Raw genomic sequence first — 21,453 nt, 5'->3', positions numbered from 1 at the left:
CAAGTGACTCCTCGGTATCGACCACTGATACCTTCTCTCCAGATCGTCGATGTCGACGCGGAGGAATCTCTTCCGGCTGCCACTCGTTCTCTCCTCTCTCTCCTGGACTCGACCTCGAGCGGTCGCTCGACATTCACTGGCTTTCCTTCGACTGGAGCTGATCCTCGGGAATTAGCAACACCATCGCATCCTCCTGCTCCTTCATCACCCAGCCGCTTGCACCCTCAAATGCCTTGGCACTCTTGTGGCTACCGCCACCCATTGGGCGTCTCTTCTCCTGCAGGTCCAACTAGAGATGATATTGACAGGCCCTGGGGACCAGTCACTCCTGCCAGACCCCTCTCCGCCTTTCGGTCGGTGGCCACTCAGACGTGCCAGCTAGCGGTGAGCCAACAGACAACACAAACCTCAGTACTTCACTTGGCTTCTACAGCCACACAAACATCTTTGTCAGGACTTCTGGCTACGTCTGCTACTCAAACCCTTCCCGGCCGGGATACAGATAATCAACCACCACCCGCTTCCCCTTCGGAACATTATGGTTCCTCAGACTTCGAGTCTGATCCGGAGGATGATAATTCTGTTGTGGATCCACCCACAGACGTGGCTCCAGTAACCTACGTTTCACCCAATGATGAACTCAAGGCTTACCATAAGCATATTCGCAACATGGCCGATGCTCTAGGTTTGGACATACACTCCCAATTGGCCACCATTGATGACCCAGTATATAACTTTATGCTGAGATCCCAATCTACTGCCCCGGTGGCACTACCAATGTTACCAGTCATCACAAGAGCTGCGAAATGTGCTTGGGAGGTATTGCACACCTCCACTCCCACGTCCAAAAAATTAGAGAATCTCTACAGGGTTCAAGATAAGGACAATGGGTACCTTATAAAACACCCGGCACCCAATTCGCTAGTCATCGATTGTGCCACGGCTTCCAGATCTGGCAAAAGGTACACAGTCCCTCCTGACAAGGAGGGTAGAAAACTAGACTTGCTGGGAAGGAAAGTCTATTCAACTTCTTGCCTGTCAATTAAAGTAGCAAATTATGCAGCATGCACTGCTAAATATACACATGGTCTCTGGGAACAACTGGAGATTGAACTGGACTCCCTACCCTATGAGGACTTTAAGGCTAAGTTTCGTCGTACCCTTGAAGATTCAGGAGATTTGACCCGCAGACAGCTCAGCATTGCCAAGCACTTGGCGGAAAGCGAATCACGTGCTATGACAGCAGCAATAACACTGAGGAGACATGCCTGGCTTAGGTCTACTGGCCTCCAATTGGACATGAGGGACAAGATAGAGGGGTTGCCCTTCGATGGCACTGGTCTTTTCAGTGAAACTACTGACTCAACTATGGAGCAGCTAAAAAAATCAAAATTTACTGCTAAGACTTTTACCACTCACCCCTCTACATCAACTTCCTCCTCTTCCTTACGCAGCAACTATGGCAAATTCCGTTCGTCTTTCAAAACTCAAGATAGACGTGATTTCAGAAAACCTTACTCTTCCTATCATCGTCGACCTTTCTATCAGAAGAAAAAGAATACTCAAGCCCAACGTACAAAGACACAGGATACTCAAAAGCGCCTTTGAGGATGTAGATTGCCCATTGACACCTGTTCCTGCCCTATCTCCACATATCCCCCTTTTCCCGCCAGCGGGGGCTCTTCTATCAACTCTGACGGATCTCTCCAACCTTCCGTCCCAGCCTTTGATCAGGCTGGCAAGCCATGCCCCCGCATGGCACAATATAACATCGGACCGCTGGGTCCTGAAGATTATATCCTCTGGCTATGCGATCGAGTTCAGGTCCCTACCACACTTCACGAGGATAAAGCTCACTCCCGCCTCACCTCGACTACTTCAGGAAGTGAGGGAGCTGTTGGAGAAAGGGGCTATTGCCCCGGTGTCATGGGCAGACAGGCGGACGGGGTTCTATTCAAAATACTTTCAAATCCCGAAACGGGATGGGGGTCTCCGCCCCATCATGGACCTCCGACGCCTGAACAAATTTATCCACACCAAAAAGTTCCGTATGATGATGTTGCAACAGATCCTCCCGCTGCTCCAGGGGGAAAGGTGGCTTGCAACGTTGGATCTCAGGGACGCCTATTTTCATATCAACATACGTCCATGCCACCGCAAATACCTACGATTCACTGTCGGCGACAAAGTGTTTCAATACAATGTATTACCCTTCGGATTGTCCACCGCCCCGAGGGTTTTTACAAAATGTATGGCAGTGGTGATTGCACATCTAAGAACCAGGGGCGTGTCGGTCTATCCGTACCTGGACGACTGGCTCCTGACTGCAAGGGACAAAGGCGAGTTAGTTTCGCATATCCAATATGTAGTGAGCCTGCTTCACGACTTGGGCATCTTAATAAACTGGAAGAAATCGCATCTGGAACCAGCGCCCGTGATCTCCTATATAGGAGCCATCCTGGACACGGGGCAACAACGAGCATTTCTTCCAGCAGACAGATTCACCTGCATTCAGGATCTCATCTCCCTGATTCAGAAACATCCTCTGCAACCAGCCTGCGTGATTCAGCGTCTTCTGGGTCTAATGGCTTCCTGCAATACGGTAATCCGTTATGCGAGACTCAAAATGAGAAAGCTCCAACTCTGGTTTCTATCGGTATTTCATCCCGCCAGAGACAGTCAAACGAAGCGCCTTCTACTTTCACCGGAAATACTTCGATCTCTCGCCTGGTGGACGAACCGCAAGAACTTACTCGAAGGGGTGCCCTTTCAGACCCCCTCCCCTTCGGCTTGGATAGCGACAGATGCCTCACTTCAAGGCTGGGGGGCCCATTGCGGCAACCACAAGATTCAAGGGAAGTGGTCCCCTCAACGGGCCAAACTGCACATCAATTTCCTGGAGCTTCTAGCTGTTTTCCAGGCTTTACAGTCCTTCCTGCCCATCCTTCGGGGAAAAGTTGTCCAGATCCACCTCGACAACACAACTGCTCAAGCCTATATAAATCGCCAGGGTGGGACGGTCTCCCGCAGCCTGTGTGCTCTCAGTGTTCAGATGTGGCACTGGTGCATTCTACACCGCATTTACCCCTTAGCTGTACACATCAAGGGTCTGGACAACACCCTTGCGGACGACCTAAGCAGGATCTTCTTGCAAGACCGTCAACACGAATGGGAACTCCGGACAGATGTGATAGCTCCCTTCTTCGACCACTGGATGCGGCCTTCAGTGGACCTCTTTGCTTGCTCAGAGAATGCGAAATGCGTCCGTTTCTGCTCAAGAGCCGGCCACGACAACCTTTCACTCGGGGATGCCTTTCAGTTGGATTGGTCCCTGGAAACACCTTACATGTTTCCCCCTTTGCCATTAATACCCAGAGTAGTGGCCCGTCTTCTTTCCGATCCGACCAGTTGCATCCTAGTGACTCCCTGGTGGCCAAGACAATCTTGGTTTCCACAAGTACGCAGACTGGCAAAGAACTGCTACAAGCACCTACCTCGCTATCCAGATCTTCTAACTCAAGACGGAGGTCTCATTCTGCACCCAGACGTCCAGTCCCTCCATCTAACTGTGTGGAGGATACTCTGTTAACTCATATTCTGCTTAATCAACGCAAGGAATCTACGCGCCGCAACTACAAGCACAAGTGGGATCGTTTTAGATCTTATGCACGCACCAAGGGATTCCTTCCTAAACGAGCTTCCATCCGTGAAGTTCTACGATACCTTACATCTTTGAAAGCAAAGGGTCTTGCTAACGTGTCCCTGAAGGTCCATCTAGCTGCCTTGTCTGCATACCACCCGGGGGGTGATGGAAAGTCATTATTCTCACACCCTCTGAGCAAAGCCTTCCTGAAAGGTTTGTCGCGAGTTTACCCCGCAATCAGGATGCCGGTTGAACCATGGAGCCTATCTTTGGTTCTCTCCTCGTTGACTCAGGCTCCTTTTGAACCCATGGCCACCTCTTCCCTGAGGCTACTCTCTTGGAAAACAGCCTTCCTGGTTGCAGTCACGTCGGCTAGGCGTGTAAGTGAACTGACAGCTCTCAGGGTCGACTCCCCCTACACGATATTTCTTCAAGACAAGGTCCGTATGCGTCTCGACCCTGCGTTTTTGCCCAAAGTGGTATCTGACTTCCACTTAAACCAAGATATCATCTTACCTACCTTCTTCGGCAACCCTACTTCTGCTCTTGAACAGTCACTGCATGCTATGGATGTACGCCGTGCCCTCCTATACTACCTGGACCGCACGAAACCATTCAGGCTGTCTAATCGACTATTTATATCCTATACGGGATCGAATATAGGTTCTCCCATTTCAAGGCAGAGATTGTCCAGATGGTTGGTGGAACTCATCCTGCTGGCATATCATCTTCAGGATAAATCGCCTCCTGAGGCCATTAAAGCCCACTCCGTTAGGGCTCAGGCTTCCTCTGCTGCACACCTCTCTGGAGTCTCGTTCAGGGATATCTGTAAAGCTGCTACCTGGTCTTCAGAATCCCCCTTTGTAAAACACTACGCCATAGACGTACGCTCTGCTGCGGAGGCTACCTTCGGGAGAAGCGTATTGAAACAGGTGTTGTTTTAGCCTACTACTGCTCCCGCCACCTCTTGGAGCTTGCCAAACACCCATTCTTATGGGCATCGACGGATCTCGAACCAGATAGACAGGTTGCTCACCTGTAACTGATGATCTGGTAGAGATCCGTCGATATCCATAAGACCCTCCCGACCTTCCCCTCTGCAGTAGTGCTACGTCTATGTGCGTACTGGTGTGTGGCTCTCTCCTCTTGAGATGCTTTTCTCTTTTTTATCATGGAAGAACTTACCTGTTGGATGATCGTCCTCCACGGCGGTCGTCCAAGAACTGAGGGATTACGTGCCTCAGCCGCGCCTTTTATAGCACGCAGCAGCGTGGGGGCGTGGCTTGGGCACTTCGACGAGCTCAGGCATGGATACCGTGGGGCTCCTGCGCAGGCGCAGAACCCATTCTTATGGATATCGACGGATCTCTACCAGATCATCAGTTACAGGTGAGCAACCTGTCTTTACTCTCCCCCTGCTAAACAGAATCACCACATTAAAAGGTATAAAAATGTAGCTAGCAAGCAAGCAAATAAATAAATAGATAAAAATAGGAAGAAAGGAAAAGGGAATAGGTTTAAGAGCTGTAAAGTGGAGGTGAGCTTAGAAGATGTCTGCATCTTCTATATTATTAATTCTCCAAGACGGGCCATGCGTGGGGACGTGGTAGAAAGGACAAGATTGGCTGACAGAGTTTGCAAGTGGGCGGGCGGGTTGCGGGGGGCGGGGTGAGGTGTGGTGGGATGCCACAGGCTCAGAGCACAACTGCACAGATGCTCTGTGCGGGGTCAGCTAGTTATGTTTTAAATGGCATTGCAGGATAACCTCGCCACTCGTGCATCTGTGGTCAGGTAATAGACACTTGACCTCAGTATGTCCAGGGGGGAAATTGGGTGGGGGGAGGGATAAACGTGTGGGTCAGGGGTGGCCCGAAATTACCTTGGAGATCATTTTGGCTGCCATTTTGTGAAGAAGAGCCATTTGTGGCTTGTTGGGTTTTTTTTAAAAACTGATTTTTTTGCAGAATTTCAGGGCCTTTGGGGATCTGGGGGGGGGATCACTGGATTGCAGAAGGCCTGCGGAGCACTGTAGGGCACTTTGTTGGGCCAGTTTTTGTGGAGTTTTGATGTTTTAAAGTGATATTTTCAGAGTCTGGGAACCTAACTCCCGCGATCCCACTGACTGTACTGATTCATTATCCATGGTTTTGTTACCCATGGTAATTTGTGGGAACGGAACCCCCGGGGATAATGAGGACCACCTGTATTAATTTTCAAACATATCCAAACCAAATATTCAAATACTTCTCAATTTCCCCTTACCTATTCTTAATCTTTTAATAGTCATTTTATTACAGCAACTTTAAAATCGCCAGTAGCTAAGTGTGTAGGTTTTCATTTATGCATGTACATGATTATGTTTGAAACTTTAAACTGTTTGCAACCCACAGAAAAGCATAAAATGAAGTGTATTTTCCATCTCTACAAAATATTTCGTGCAGATCCCAGGGGATGGGGAGGGGTGCCTTTAAATGGAGGCAGGCAAGTCCTATCTGCCCCTCCTGTGAGCCTCCCCTGCCCCGCACTGCCCCATTGCAGCGCTGTTAGTTAGAAAGCTCCTCCTTGCAAGCAGCAGCCTGTGCTTCTGGCTCCTTTAAAGTGCTGCTCTTGTGTGGCGTCTGCTCGCAAATAGCATTGACACATGTATCGGTGCCATTTGCAGGCCCAGCATGCTGTTGTTAAAGGCTTTTGTTCTTTAAATGAAAAGTAATCATCTTTAACTTGTGCTAGGAACACATGGATGAAGTATGTTCTACTCAGCTCTTAACTTCAGTCAGACGTATGGTCTTGACCCTTACTCAACAAAATGATGAAAGCAAAGAATTTGTGAAGATATTTCATAAACAACTTGGCAGTATACTGCAGGTCAGTATACTGTGTTTGCTCCTTAAACCAAGTAACCCTAGGGACAAACGACGTGTTGTTTTAAGAACATGCTGTGTAGGTGTGTTTTCAATTTACTTATTAGTCTATCCAGGGCAGGATGATTAGGATCACAAGATTGAGGGAGCTTCAACACTCACACATGCTCCCCATTAACCCCAATTTGGATTGGGACCACCCCCACCCCTGGTTCCCTATTTAAAAAAACAACAACGGGAAGAAAGTTCCCGTTGATACCAAAGGGAGCTTTCCCCCCTGCTCAAATGGCAGCTATAGTGGACTGATTTGTATTGGGACCACAGTAAGGAAAAATGATTAGTCTGGGGCCCTCCACACATGCTGTTTAACAAAGAGGAGACAGGCATTCAGATACATAGCACAATCTTAAAATAGGTTTGATGCTTAGATATCACTTTCACATTCACTTCTGTTAAAATAAAGCCATGAAGATATTATTTTATGTTGGTTATGTGTGAATATCTGTCTGCCCTAGTCATTTCCTCCCACTCCGTTTTGACAGCTGGCTTTGACATCGAGTCTGTCTGGATAGAACTTGAGCTGCTGAATTAGAGCAAAGCTCTCTGTAAAACCTTACCTACTTAGCAAATTAAAATAAAAGTGTTTATATTGTAAGTTAAACAGCACAATTCTAGTTTTGAAAGAACACGTTTTGGCAGATGCCTAACATAGAAATCTTCTGTTCTACTAACTAAAGGGTAGAGCGATAAAGTAATTTAATGTGAACTTTTAAATGGACTATTTGGAATATGATCTTGGTGGCTGCAAGTATTTAAATAAAAATACTCTCCGGTTTTCTTGGAGTTAATTTAATATTTTGGCTCAAAGAGTGGGAGTGGGATAGGGGACCAATAGTTGCTCTTATGCAGCCCCCATTCAGTTCAGTAGGCTTGTGCCGGATATCTTCTTGGTCAGTTGGGTTCTCTTCTCCTTTTTGATTTTTCAGATGTTGGCAATTTTCATTTTATTGGTCTCTAGGTTGTTTATCATGCTGGGAAAATAAAATTAATAGAGTTCTAAAATCTCCCTGAAAATGAAAGAACCAGTCATATAGTTCAGGAGAGAATTGGACTTGGAAGAAGTGAATTCAAAACCATTTGACCATGAACCTCACTAGATTGTGCTGGACAACCTGCCCCTAAGATGGTTAAGAGGATATTGCTGGATGTCAACCTGAATTCTTTGGGAAGTGGGTGATAAAATCAAAATTGTTCTCTGTTTTGATAGGATTCACTGGCAAAATTTGCTGGTAAGAAATTAAAGGATTGTGGGGAGGACCTTCTTGTGGAGATTTCTGAAGTCTTATTCAATGAGCTAGCTTTCTTTAAACTCATGCAAGACTTGGACAACAATAGCCTTACGGTAAAACAAAGATGTAAAAGGAAAATTGAAGCAGATGGAATGCTACACTCCTATGCCAAAGAGGTTAATATATTTTAAATATGTGTGATTTCCCAGGAGATTGTATAATATCGATTTTCTGTCATCTATTCTTTTTTACTAGCTGTGCTAATATCACATCAGAACTTGAATTTGTAATGGTAATTATTTTGAACTTGAATGTAAATTAAACTGAGCAATTCATTTGTATATTGTCCAATCCTGTCAGTATTTTTTCAAGGTAGGTGGGACATAACACAAAAAGTGTCCTCAGTGCATGATGCTGGGAGGTGGAGTTACATCTGAAGAAGTAGTTCCCCAGAAAATCTTTACACCTCTTTTCTTAACCTAGATACCTAAACAATAAATCATCTGAAATATTTTTACTAAATTGAGTACTAACTTAGGAATAGTCTTTTGTTAGATTCTGTTTAATCGCCATCTTATCTGGTTGTTTGCTTACTTGGTTTTGAACATAAATATGAATAATTTCTAATTTTCTGCTCTCTAGGCCAAAAAGGCACTTGAAGAGGGGGCTTGTTCATCTACTGACGATATTGATGAAGACAAAGTAAGTTTTTCTTAACAATGGGGGAAAATTTGCTTCTTCTCTCTTAATCAACGTTGCATTGAAAATCAGATAAGATTGCTATTTTTTTTTAAAGCATATTGATACACCGCCCCAAACTCTGGGCTGTTTACAATCAAATAACAAAAGTGAAAACATTAAAGATATCTCGTCCAGAAATGATAATTTATGAAACTTTTTCATGAAGCTATGGAAGTAAGGTCGTTTAAGAAATAATTCAGCAAAGCTTTATATCTTTTCAGGAACTATTAATTGGGCATTCTCCCATTTGACATATGATATCCAGAGAACAGAAACAGGCATATTTTATCTTCTCCCTCTGCTTTTTATTGGCATGGAAAGATGAGAGAATGGCACTGCATTCTTTTTCCAATAGCAGACAACCAGATACCTTTGGGAAAGACCACATATGGGGCATGAAGTTATGAGCAGCTTCTTCCAAATGAGAACAACTTAAATGTTTCAATTTAATCTCGTATCACGTTTCTTCAGGTTTTTCTGCCCACTCTGTGTTTAAGTAGTGCCTGTAGGCTGAGCAGACTCTTGGAAGAATTCTAAAGTTCATGGATACTTAAGTTAGTAGAATATATTTCATAACTGTTAAGTCTGTAGGGTGCATTTATACTTTTGCCTATTGTAATAAATCTAAATGTAACTTTGAAATGCCATAAAATATTAATTTTGTTTATGTCTAGGACAAAGATGAAACTGAAACTGTGAAGCAGGCTCATGAATCTGCAGTATATAATAACAGAGAAGTTCCAAGAAGTACAAGATCAGATGCTTCCGACCAGGAAGATGAAGAGAGTGAAAGTTGTCCAGTGTCCATAAGTAATCAGTCCTCATTTAATTACAGCTTTGCGTAATGAAACTTTGCACATCACAGCCTTATATATTACTATTGGAATGAGATTCAACATTCTGTATACAACCAGTCTTCTGCAATGGTTGTTGGATCTGTTCCTCTTTAAGTCCTACATGTCTTCAGATAATGTTCACATTATTTAAAAAGAACAAAACAAAAATATTTTCACATTATTTTTGTCTTATCTACAGGTGAAACTCGGAAAATTAGAATATCGTGCAAAAGTCCATTAATTTCAGTAATGCAAATTAAAAGGTGAAACTGATATATGAGACAGACGCATTACATGCAAAGCGAGATAAGTCAAGCCTTAATTTGTTATAATTGTGATGATCATGGCGTACAGCTCACGAAAACCCCAAATCCACAATCCCAGAAAATTAGAATATTACATGGAACCAAGAAGACAAGGATTGTAGAATAGAACAATATCGGACCTCTGAAAAGTATAAGCATGCATATGTATTCAGTACTTGGTTTGGGCCCCTTTTGCAGCAATTACTGCCTCAATGCGGCGTGGCATGGATGCTATCAGCCTGTGGCACTGATGAGGTGTTATGGAAGACCAGGATGCTTCATTAGCGGCCTTCAGCTCTTCTGCATTGTTTGGTCTCATGTCTCTCATCCTTCTCTTGGCAATGCCCCATAGATTTTCTATAGGGTCAGGTCAGACGGGTTTGCTGGCCAATCAAGCACAGTACACTGTATACTTTTCGGAGGTCCGATATTGTTCTATTCTACAATCCTTGTTGTCTTGGTTCCATGTAATATTCTGATTTTCTGGGATTGTGGATTTGGGGTTTTCATGAGCTGTACGCCATGATCATCACAATTATAACAAATTAAGGCTTGACTTATCTTGCTTTGCATGCGTCTGTCTCATATATCAGTTTCACCTTTTAATTTGCATTACTGAAATTAATGGACTTTTGCACGATATTCTAATTTTCCGAGTTTCACCTGTAGTTCTCAAGCATACCAGCCCAAATATTATACTGTTGAGATATACAGGCCAGAATGCAAGCAAGTTGGCTACTTGTGCATAAGGAAACTATGGCCACGAGTGTGTTTCCCCCCCACTGTTGTAGTTCCCATAGTAGATAAAGCAACTACTATTCAGTTTGAAGTGAAAACTGCAAAGATAACTCCATCTCCTTGCTTTTATATGCATGTACATAGCTGCTTCCTTTTTTTGGATAGCAGACTATGACTGCAATCCTATGCATGTTTACCCAGGAGTAAGTCCCACTGAACATACTTATGAGTAAACATACGTAGGTTTGGACTGTAAGATATCAATCTATGGGCCAAAATCATGCTCACTGGCTTACAGGTTTTTATGTCTGAAAGCAATTTTTATTATATAGTGATCACAATCCAGTCTTTTAGTAATGTATAGACAACATGGCTGGGATCCAGAGAACAGCTCAACTAGTCTATGTCCCCATAGGGGAATTGAGCTTGTTCCTTGAATATCTGCCTCTCCATCCCATGACAAACCACTTCTGAAACCAAGGGACTCTCAAAAGCAATTTGTGTTACAGCATGTGTGTCTGCTGTGAAAGGTGGAGAAAAGCCAAAGCTTCTGGCATGCCTACAATAGCTCTTTGTATCACAGCCCATTGTTTTATTTCACACATACACTTACGCTTTAAAACACATTTTCACTTATTTCAGGCTTATCTAAAGCAGAAACTCAGGCTCTAACTAATTATGGAAGTGGAGAAGATGAAAATGAAGATGAAGAAATAGATGAATTTGAAGAAGGACCCGTGGATGTCCAAACTTCCCTCCAAGCAAACAATGAAACTACTGCTGAAAATGAACAAGAGCAGGTATTGACAGAATATGATTAGGTAATATTGGTGATGCACAGTGAACTTAAGTGATGAATAAAGTTTCTTCTAAATAAGAGCTTCCTGAAAAGTCTGTAGAGGAACTTGCTGCTGCTGATATTATTTAGAAAATATGATATAGTTGCTAAAAATCTCTCTAAACAGTTATGTTGTTTACCATGCTTCGGGAAGAATTTATTCCTGTGATTTAGAGTGTATGCCTTCTAGCACCATGGATAGATAGGATAAATTCTGAAGCCTGATTTGGTTAAACAAGCTTTGAGTAGCACTTAAAATGGTGTATGTTTCAAGTATGGAGAAGTTTTTGATTTGGATCGTGATCTGTTGCATTTATAATAAATGGGTTCTGCGCCTGCACAGGGACCTTGCAGGAAGATTGACTGGCTCCTAGTGATGCCCACTCTGCCCTGCACGTGCTTCGTGCTTCCGTTGAAACTTACAGTTGGGCACATCATTTTCTCAGTTTCTATTTGACCGCCTAAGCATCAACACCTCGTCGCTGGCTCCTCAGTTCCTCTAGATTCGTATAACTAAAAGAAAAGAAATGTGTGACTTTGGACTGTATTTGACTATTCTTTCATGTAATGGACTGGTTTTGGCATTTTCAGAACTATAGTCAGTTTTTACTCCGAGGCTGCAGCTTTGGGGTGCGCCTTTAACAGCAATGGATATCAAGAAAAAGTTTAGGCGTTGTGTGGATTGCCAGCTAAAATTGCCATCGACTGATTATCATGACTCGTGCTTGCTCTGCTTAGGCGAGCATCATAACCTTGCGGCATGCAAGACAAGCTGTCCAAACAAGCTCTTAAAAATCGGGCATTGCGACTACGGGCAGCGTTTTATGATGAGGTGCTCCACCTGCCAGTGCTGAGACCAAACTACCCCTCTACATAAGTATGAAGATCGATGATGGCAGCAACATCGACCATGCAGGGATCTGTGCATATGCAGTCTGAAACGGCTGTGGAGCATACAGAGCTGATTTTAAAAGTCCAAGGGAGGTCTCAAAATCAACACACAGGCATAAGGATAAAAAGAGAAAGCCCTCCTCTGATGAGGAAACAGATTTTCCACCGAAAAAGAAGCGTCTTACTAAGATAAAAAGGAAGGGTGGTATGCCTTATCTGACGGCATTGCAAACCTACAGCCCGGCTACATCATCGGCTTCGATATCAACATCAATTCCTCCATCAAAGACAACCACTGCTGTGTCCACCGCTAGCCAAACTGCTGCGGAGGAGGCTCCTTACCCAGTACATCCAACACAGCCACCTACACCAGGGCAAGCTCCTGCATCTCACCCAGAAGCACCTGTGCCACAGCCAGCAACAGTGCCAAAAAAGAAAGAGGCCACCTTCGATTGTGCCCCCAATAGGGGATGATGGTGATGGCTATTCACCTGCAAATTCAGACCCTGATTCGGATGGAGCTAGTCATTCCTCTGATCCTGATCCACCGTCTGATGTATCATCAAAGACTTCTATTTCGCCCTCTGAGGAACTAAAGGCCTATCATACCCAAAGCAGGGAAATGGCGGACGTGTTGAGATTAGATTTAAAGCAACCAGAAGCAGATTTGAAGGACCCAGTCTACAACACGATGGCAGCCTCCAAAACTACTTATCCAGTAGCACTCCCAATGCTGCCTGTGATTACAAAGGCAGCGTAGTCAGCGTGGGAGGTGCTGCAAACCTCCACGCTGACATCAAAGCACCTAGAAGGCTTATACATGATACAGGACAAAGAGAACACACATCTCTTGCAACACCCAGTGCCAAACCCATTGGTTATTGATTGCATATCCACAGAAAGTTGGGCTGCCACCATACTATGCCTTCCGATAAGGAGGGAAGGAAAATGGACGTAGTGGGAAGAAAAATTTATCCCACCTTTAGTCTAGCTATAAGGATAGCTAACTATGCAGTTTTCTTAACCAGGTATAATAATTACTTGTGGGATATGCTGCTTCAGGACTCTACTGCAATTTGCAGGTGAATAGCCATCATCATCATCATCCTCTGTTGGGGGCATCATCCTCTATTGGGAGCTCAGAGGAATTTCTGTACAAGTTTGTGGAGGTGTACGAAAAAACTACTGCCATCACGAGACAGCAGTTGAGCATCTTCAAGCATTTAGCTGAGACTGAATCACGAGCTATGGCAGTAACAATGCACCACCATGTGTGGCTAAGATCAACAAGCCTACAACTAGATATGCGTGACTGTATTAAAAATTTGGCCTAGGATGGAAAGGCTTGTTCAATGAGAGCACGAAATCCACTATGCTAAAAAATGGTCACTAATAAAATCAAAATACACAGCTAAAACTTTTATGACTGCACCTTCGTCAGCCTATACAATATCGTGCTACGACCCATATGGGAGAGAACAAGCCAATTTTAGATAGCAGGACCGGAAGGATTTCCGGCGACAATACAGGCCATATCAAAGAAACAAGGGCTTCGGACAGCAGCCAAAGGGCCAAAACGCCAGGCCTGCTAAGGACCAAAACAAGCAGACTCTTTGATCTGTACAACTGTGCACCACAATCAAAACACCACTAACAACCACCTACCAAAGCATACAACATCTGCTTTGTAGTTGTCATTGTTTTCATTAAGATGGCAAGCCATGCACAAGCATCACATAACATCAGACCAGTGGGTGCTCAGAATTACCGAGACTGGTACTATAGAGTTGAAGAGTATGTCCCTGTTCTCGGGGATGAGGTACACAAGAGGAACCATGATGCTACTGGAGGACGTGCAGGTACTGTTGGAGAAAGAAGTGATTGTCTCAGTGTGGTCGACGGAGAATATGTCAGGTTTTTATTCCTGTTATTTTCAAATCCCCAAAAGGGATGGAGGAATTGGGGCAGTTATGGACCTGCGAGGCCTTAATTGCTTTTTGCAGGCATGCAAGTTCAGAATGATGACATTGTAAGAAATGCTACCTCTTCTGTGCAAGGAGGAGTGGGTGGCAATGTTAGACTTGAAGGATGCGTACTTCCATATAGGAATACAAGAGAATAATCGCAAATACCTGCGGTTAACAACCCACCTGCACTCTTCAGAGGTTGATGGGATTAATGGTGTCCTGCAATACGATTGTGCGATATACACGTCTGCGGATGCGGCCACTGCAAATGTGGTACCTCGAACATTTCCGCCCCAATGTGGACAGTCAACAGAAGTTGGTAATGCTCCCACGGGGTCCTGAGGTCTCTACGCTGGTGGACTCTGGAGACCAATCTGCTGAGCGGAGTCCCTTTTCAGACCCAAACCCCCACTCAATGGGGTACAACAGATGCATCCCTACCGGGGGGAGGGTACATTGTGCTGAACATCAAGTACAGGGCCTGTGGACCGCTCAACAGCAGAGGCATCACATAAATTACTTGGAACTACTGGCTGTGTTTATGGGGATGAGAGCATTCGAACCCCTGCTACACAACAGAGTGGTATAGTTCCATCTCGACAACACTACTGCCATACGGTATCTCAGTCGATGGGCAGTGGGTGGTCTCCTGCTCCCTTTGTACCTTGAGCCAACAAATATGGGAATGGAGCATCAGTCACAGAGTATACCCTTTGGCCATACACATCCAGGGTATGGACAATGTGCTGGCAGATGTCTCAGCAATGCCAGCCAGTGCAGCCAACACCACAAATGGGAGATCAACAGTGTCTGTCTGAGGTGGGTGTTCAGCTTGTGAGGACATCCAGCCGTGGATTGTTTGCAACTGCTGCCAAAAAAAAATGTCCAAAATATTGCTTGCATACCGGAGTAGGGAGAAAGTCAATGGGAGATGCATTTCAGAATACGTGGAGGAAAGGCCGTCTTTTTCTGCCTCAGCCGCTGATCAACTGTGTACCATCACAGATCATGTGGGATGAAACGACTGGGATTCTGGTGACGCCGTGATGGCCTCGCCAGCCTTGGTTTGCACCGCTTCTCAAACTCATGTAGGGGATATACCACAGATTTCCACTACAACCAGATCTTCTGGTGCGAGATGGATGGACGGTGCACCATCCAGATGTAAAGGCTCTGCTGATGATAGCTTGGAGAATCCGCTTGTAAAGAAAATTCTAATTAACAATAAAAAACCATCAACCAGAAGAAACTATCATTCCGAGTGGAAGCGATTTAAGGAATATGCACGCAGGCTAGGTTTCCTACCTTGCAAGGCTACACTGAGACAAGTATTGCTGTATATGACCACTTTGAAGCTCATAGGGTTAGCAAATGTATCATCAAACCATAAGGGATGGGATAGAGCAGGCCTGCACAACATAAGGCCCAGGGGCCGGATTCGGCCCGCAGAGACTATTTTACTGGCCCCTCAGGTATTCTGCAGCAACACAAGAGCTGGAAACTGCCTATAGCGCCATCCTGTGCATGTGTTCTCAGAAATATGCTCCATGATGTGCCCAGTGAGGCTTACTCCCATGTAAGTATGCCTAGCATTGCAGCCTGAAAGCAACAACAACTAGGGAGAGGAGAGGACTTGGCATTTGTTTGGGGCTGGCATGCACTCTAGAGGCTCCACTCATTGAGCACAAGGACAGCACCTATTCTCTGACCACTATCCTTGGTTAAAACTATGGGTCCATTGATGGGGGGATAGATGCACAAGTAACTAATATAATAATTTTAATTTTAATGTAATAATGTGCTAAAAATTTGATCTCGGCCCCTGCACTCCACATTGTGGATGGTTCTGGCCCACTAGGGCATTTGAGTTGTGCAGCCCTGGGATAGAGCAACTGTTTTTTCTCATCTGGACTGCAAAAAGTTCCTGAAGGGTGTAAACAATTTATATCCTCCGATAAGAAAACCAATGGGATAATGGAGCAATATTGCCCTTGGTTTTGACTACACTCACGGACAGCCCATTTGAACATTTGAGTGAGGCTTCACTCAGGTGGATCACCTTGAAAACTGTGTTCCTCGCAGCAATCACTACTGCAAGACGCACAAGCAAACTGATGGCATTATCAATAGACATTCCTTATACTATCCTCATAAGGTAGTAATTCTATCCTCATAAGGTAGTAATGCAGTTGGACCCGCAGTTCCACCCTAAAATAGAGACGGAGTTTCATTTAAATCAAGACATTGTGGTACCTACCTTTTTCCAGAATCCGGAGATGCTGTTGGAAAAGACACTTCATTCTCTGGATGTAAGACACTCTTTGCTATACTATCTGAAGGGGGGAAAAAAAATTGGAACATTAAAGCTATTTGTGGCCTACAAAGGAAAGGCCAAAGGACAGCCAGTATCGCAGCAGAGACTTGCGCAGTGGCTGGTGGAGTTAATATTACAGGCATATAAGCTCCAGAGTGTAGAACTGCCACATTCCATACAGGTGCATTCAACTAGGGCTAAAATGCATCCTCAACAGTGAATCTATCTGGGATCCACATCACAGACATCTGCGTGGCTACTCTATGATCATCACAGCAGCTGTTCATAAAACATTATGCTATTGACCTATGCACAGCTGAGCCAGCAGGTTTTGGGAGAAGTATTTTGAAATTGGTATTGCCATAGGCTTCAGGGGCTAATCACCTATTCATTATTAATGCAATGGATCACAATCCAGATAAACAGGTTGCTTACCTGTAACTTATGATCTGGTAGTGACCCATTGTATTCATAAGACCCCCCCCAAACCAACTCCGCATCAGTAGCATTAAAACAAAAAACCTTACCTTGAATGGTCGCTAAAAGATCATCGGAATATGGTGGTCTGTAAAAAACTGACAAAATGGCGCCCCCAACTGCCAATTTCAATGGAAGCATGGAGCACGTGCAGGGCTGAGTGGGTGTCATGAGGAGCTAGTAAATCTTCCCGCAAGGTCCCTGCAAACCACCCCCCCCCCGGTTTTCTTGCAGCTCCCTAGCCACCACTCCCAAAAGCCATTTCCAAAAGTCAAGGGGCTGTTGGCAATGGCATGGGATGCAGCACAGGTAGCTACAGCCGGAATGGGGGAATTCTTGGAAACTGGGAAGATCTGTGTCTCTGGTTTATGGAGACCATCTTCTCCTGCAGCCACACCTGCCACATCTTACACCACTGCCAAGGGTCTTTCAGTGGCTTTTAAGGGGGCTTGAGGCTGGAGAGAGGAGAAAGGGCTGGGAGAAATGGCTTGCAAATGCTACCCAATTTTTACTAAATTAAGCCAGTGAGGAATGCATGCTAAAAAAACAACAAAAACCACCTGCAGATCATGAAATGTAAGAAACTGCACTTCTATTGATTGTGTAATTTAAATACTCTATACAGGACATTAATAAAAATCATCAGAGCTTAGTTTTAGGAGATTGTATTCCGATATAGATGGGCTGGCTGGACTTTTCCTATCTTTATAAGCTTTACACATTATTTCCTCTTAGATTCTGCAACACAAATTTGAGAATCCAAATGTCTGTCAGGCTTTATCCTCTGAGCAGGACTCTGTAAACGCTAAAGGTAAAATGATTGATGATCTGAATTTATTGATGTGCAATTGTAAGAAATAGAACTGTGTGTATAAGAGAGTGTGTGCCCTTCAAGCTTTTGTGGCCACATTCATGACTGGATTGTGTGTTTTCATGGCATTTGCTCCAGACTATGTGTCTGGTGCCTATTCTGTTAAACTTTCGACCCCAGGTGAAAACAATTTTATTTGCCCAAGCTTTTTAGGTTAGGTTATTGTATTAACTGTCTGCTGCTTTTAGTGTTCTAGATGGATTGCTGGTGGTTCTCCTGTTTAAAATATTTTACTGTTTTTATATTCTGTGTGTGTTTGCTTTAATTTTGTAAGCTGTCTTGAAACAACTTTATAATATTTTAAAAATAAGATTGTTTTGGGTTTTTTAGGTGATCAGGATTTACCTGCTGCTGTGCCTCAATATCTTAATGTATCAGAAGATAAACAGCCCTTGGCTGTTAAAGTTGCTGAGGATCTTAATACTAGCACTATGTTAACAGTAGAAGAACCAGACCCTTCACTGGAAGAAAATGAAAACCAGACATTGGAAACAGTACATAGAGAAACCAAATCTTCATCAGGAACTCCTGAAAGCTCTGTGGTTGGCAGTCCAGATACAGAGTCACCTGTATTGGTGACTGAATATGTATGTATAACTTGACACGAGCTGCTGTTTTCTCTCCTTTTTTACAAAATTAACTCTCTGCAGTAAAATATAATCTAAGCCTGAAGAATGCTTACATCATATTTTATTGCAGAATGTTGATTAGGTCAGGTAGCTTTTGTTTGCTTTGCAGTGTCCCTTTGATACTTGAGTTCTGTCCAGAGCTTTCCCCACACTGATGGTATTCACTCAAATTCTTCCAGTTGCAAACAATTTATACGATCTGAAGAGAAACCAGTGTATTTCCTCCAGTTGCTAACATACAGGGAGGGGGTGGGTGGGGACAGGAACAATATTTTTCATTGTCGTCAGAAGTTGCATAGAGGAATAGAGACCCAGCAATCTCTGATATAGCAGGTGCAATCCGTGATTTGCTTAGAAACCCCAGTTCTAAGTGTAATCTAGAAAGCAGGAACCCCATCTCGGGAAATAGTGATGTAAGTATTAATAACGTATGCCATGGTCCAAGCATTAAGTATGTTTGCATCCCATTAATTTCAGTAAGAGAGATTTAAATATGTCTGCCTCTCCTGTTGAAATTGGTGGCAATTGCAGTGCTTAAAGTTGGATAAATAAATGAATATGTTTAAACACTGAACTTATTTTAAATTGTTCTGTCAACAGGAAACTGGTTCTGGAAACATCAGTCAGAAATCAGATGAAGATGATTTTGTCAAAGTTGAAGACTTGCCCCTTAAACTTACAGTCTACTCAGAGGTATGCTGTTTGAAAATCAGTGTGTTTAGGACTGTACAAAGTGGAAGCCTTTTATCTTTAAAAGTCTCTTACCCAGGCAAATAATAGTGATTTCTGAGAACAATTTCAATTTTATCAATTTCCAGGAAGATCTAATGAAAAAAATGGTGGCAGAGGCTCAGAATAACAATATTGCCGAAGAAATATTAGCTGGTGCAGAAAGTCAAGGTGAAGAATTAATAGGAGATCCTCAAATGCTGAAGGAGCCTGGTAAGAATACTTAAATTCCTTGCTCAGGTTTGTCCTACTTAAATTTTGGCAACAAGAAATGGCAGTTTCCCTTCACATGCAAATTTGTAATATTTGGCTGTTAGTGGAATTTAAGGGAGATGTGCTGATTTAACGTGCATGTGCATGTCAGTCCACTGGGGCAGCCCCTCCCCCCACCTTCCCAGGAGTACTGAAAGACCAGTGTGCCCTGAGAGGAAGGCAAGAAAGGATGCACCCAGGCCAGGGAGCTCTTGAAAAGACTGTTTTATTAATCTTCTGTAATTTCCTTCCTTTAGTATTGTAAACCACTTTGGGTGCCTTTGTCAAGGCAGAAAGGTAGTAAATTTAACGTAAATTTAATAATAAATCACAGTCAAAAGCAAGTACTAACACCCTGCAAGATTGATTTTTCTCTTGCAGTTTTTTTAGGATCCATACTAGTCCCTTTTTGCCTTATGCTGTTGCCTGATCCACCAGCTTTTTCCTCAAGCGTGAGGTCCCAAATACAACTATATGATACTGCCCTATTGATGTCCAGTGGATGCAGCTGATCTGGGTACATAGGCCTCCTATCTTGATCTTAATGAATGAGGGGATGGATGCATATCAAGGTGCTTTCAAGACTCTGTTAATCTCATAATTAACATAGCCATATGTCCAAGTCAAAATGTATAGAGAAGGCTTGGCCAAATTATTTGGAAAATGAAGCTGTTCAGAAAGCATTTGAGAAGTGGGGTGGACAGTTGATGAAATATTTCATGTTACTAAAGTAATTTGTTTTTTTGTTTTTTAAATAGAAACTACTGGAGCCCAAAGTGCATGAACCTAACCTTCAAGCTGCCTCTTCCTCCATTGACAGATGCATATAAAAATTGCTACTAAATGTCATGTGTTCTAATCTGTATAAAAATGTAAATTAGTTTTTCACACTCTGCCTTTTAGAATAGGCATGCTAACATTTGCCCATAAAAATTTAAACAGCTATGAGTTTTCAGACTGGCTGCACAGTTCTTTTGTCTGTCTTTTTTTAAAAGAAAATTTATTGTGATTTTAGCCATTTTAAAATGTAGTTTTAAATAAAGTTTGACTTGTATGTAGGTGTGTGTTGAACTTTGCTGTATGAAGCTCTGTAAATAGAGTGAAGTATGTTTGATTCAAGATAGTAGTTTGTATTTAATTTTTAAACTTAATTGCTAGTTTGTTCTGTAGAATGTAAAATGCTGCTTCTCAGAAAGATGTTTGTTTTCCTGAGTAGAGTTAATGGGTTGGATTCAAAAGTGCCCTTCTGTTGGCAGCCATTGTCTTCCACTCATAGAAGGCCTGTTTTACCTCTTACAAATTGTGTGAGAAAAGCAAAACAGGATGTTCTTGCTATAGAACTTTCCTATTAGAATGCAGACATCTGCAGAACAGTGTTAATGACTGACTGTCTTCTGCTCAGTTATTTGGATCTAATCCAGTATTGCCTAGAGAGCATGGTGTAAATTATACAGGCATGATCGTGTCATACTAATTAAGATAAGATATGGACATGTTTCAACATTCTATGTCTTGAGTAATCTTAAGTAATTTGTTGGTCATAAAATCAAAAACATCTGTCAGATCTGCCTGACAGTATGCACACATCAACTGACAAGACATCTGCCAAAAAAGAGAGGGTTCACAGATTTGCTGTACTTTTGTTGTCCAATAATTTTAATATCCCTTTGAATGTTTTTTAAAACTCAGGTACATGCTGAAGCATAATCCTGTATTTTGAAGAAAATTAGTTCAATATTGCTGAAGTAGTTAGCCTCTGTAGTCCCCATAACAGGGTAAAATCAACTCAGGGCACTTACTGTTGATGTTGCCCATTGAGGGTTCTGAAGCCAGAGTTGGGAGGGGCAAGTCCTGGCATGTGACTTCTGGGTTCTGAATGCAACTGCTTGATAAGGAAAGTCTTGGAACACTCTGGCACTTGTAGAACTAGACAGACATTCCTTGCCCATCCCTGCAACTTTTCCTTCTATGGGTTTTTAATTCTCCCTCCACTGAGGTGGCAGGCTGCCTATGTACATAATCTTTCTACATAATTTACTGCTTATGAATACATCAGCACCTCTTAACTAGCA

General features: G+C 43.4%; 1 protein-coding gene across 11 annotated transcripts in view; it reads left to right on the top strand.

The window, feature by feature from the left end:
* PCM1 (pericentriolar material 1) overlaps positions 1 to 20,435 on the top strand; it is a 94,533-nt gene extending 74,098 nt beyond the window's left edge. For all 11 annotated transcript variants that reach the window (XM_053254513.1, XM_053254511.1, XM_053254512.1 and 8 more), the window contains 10 exons: positions 6,374 to 6,508; positions 7,772 to 7,969; positions 8,436 to 8,495; positions 9,209 to 9,344; positions 11,056 to 11,213; positions 17,636 to 17,711; positions 18,102 to 18,358; positions 19,001 to 19,093; positions 19,219 to 19,342; positions 20,140 to 20,435. In XM_053254513.1, coding sequence (XP_053110488.1) covers positions 6,374 to 6,508; positions 7,772 to 7,969; positions 8,436 to 8,495; positions 9,209 to 9,344; positions 11,056 to 11,213; positions 17,636 to 17,711; positions 18,102 to 18,358; positions 19,001 to 19,093; positions 19,219 to 19,342; positions 20,140 to 20,165 — 1,263 coding nt within the window. In that variant the 3' untranslated portion in view covers positions 20,166 to 20,435. The remainder of the gene's footprint in view (positions 1 to 6,373; positions 6,509 to 7,771; positions 7,970 to 8,435; positions 8,496 to 9,208; positions 9,345 to 11,055; positions 11,214 to 17,635; positions 17,712 to 18,101; positions 18,359 to 19,000; positions 19,094 to 19,218; positions 19,343 to 20,139) is intronic.
* Positions 20,436 to 21,453: the final 1,018 nt, after the last annotated feature.

Source organism: Hemicordylus capensis, chromosome 5, assembly GCF_027244095.1.
Source record: "Hemicordylus capensis ecotype Gifberg chromosome 5, rHemCap1.1.pri, whole genome shotgun sequence".
Classification (NCBI taxonomy): Eukaryota; Metazoa; Chordata; class Lepidosauria; order Squamata; family Cordylidae; genus Hemicordylus; species Hemicordylus capensis.
This window is presented reverse-complemented; position numbering and strand designations above follow the sequence as displayed.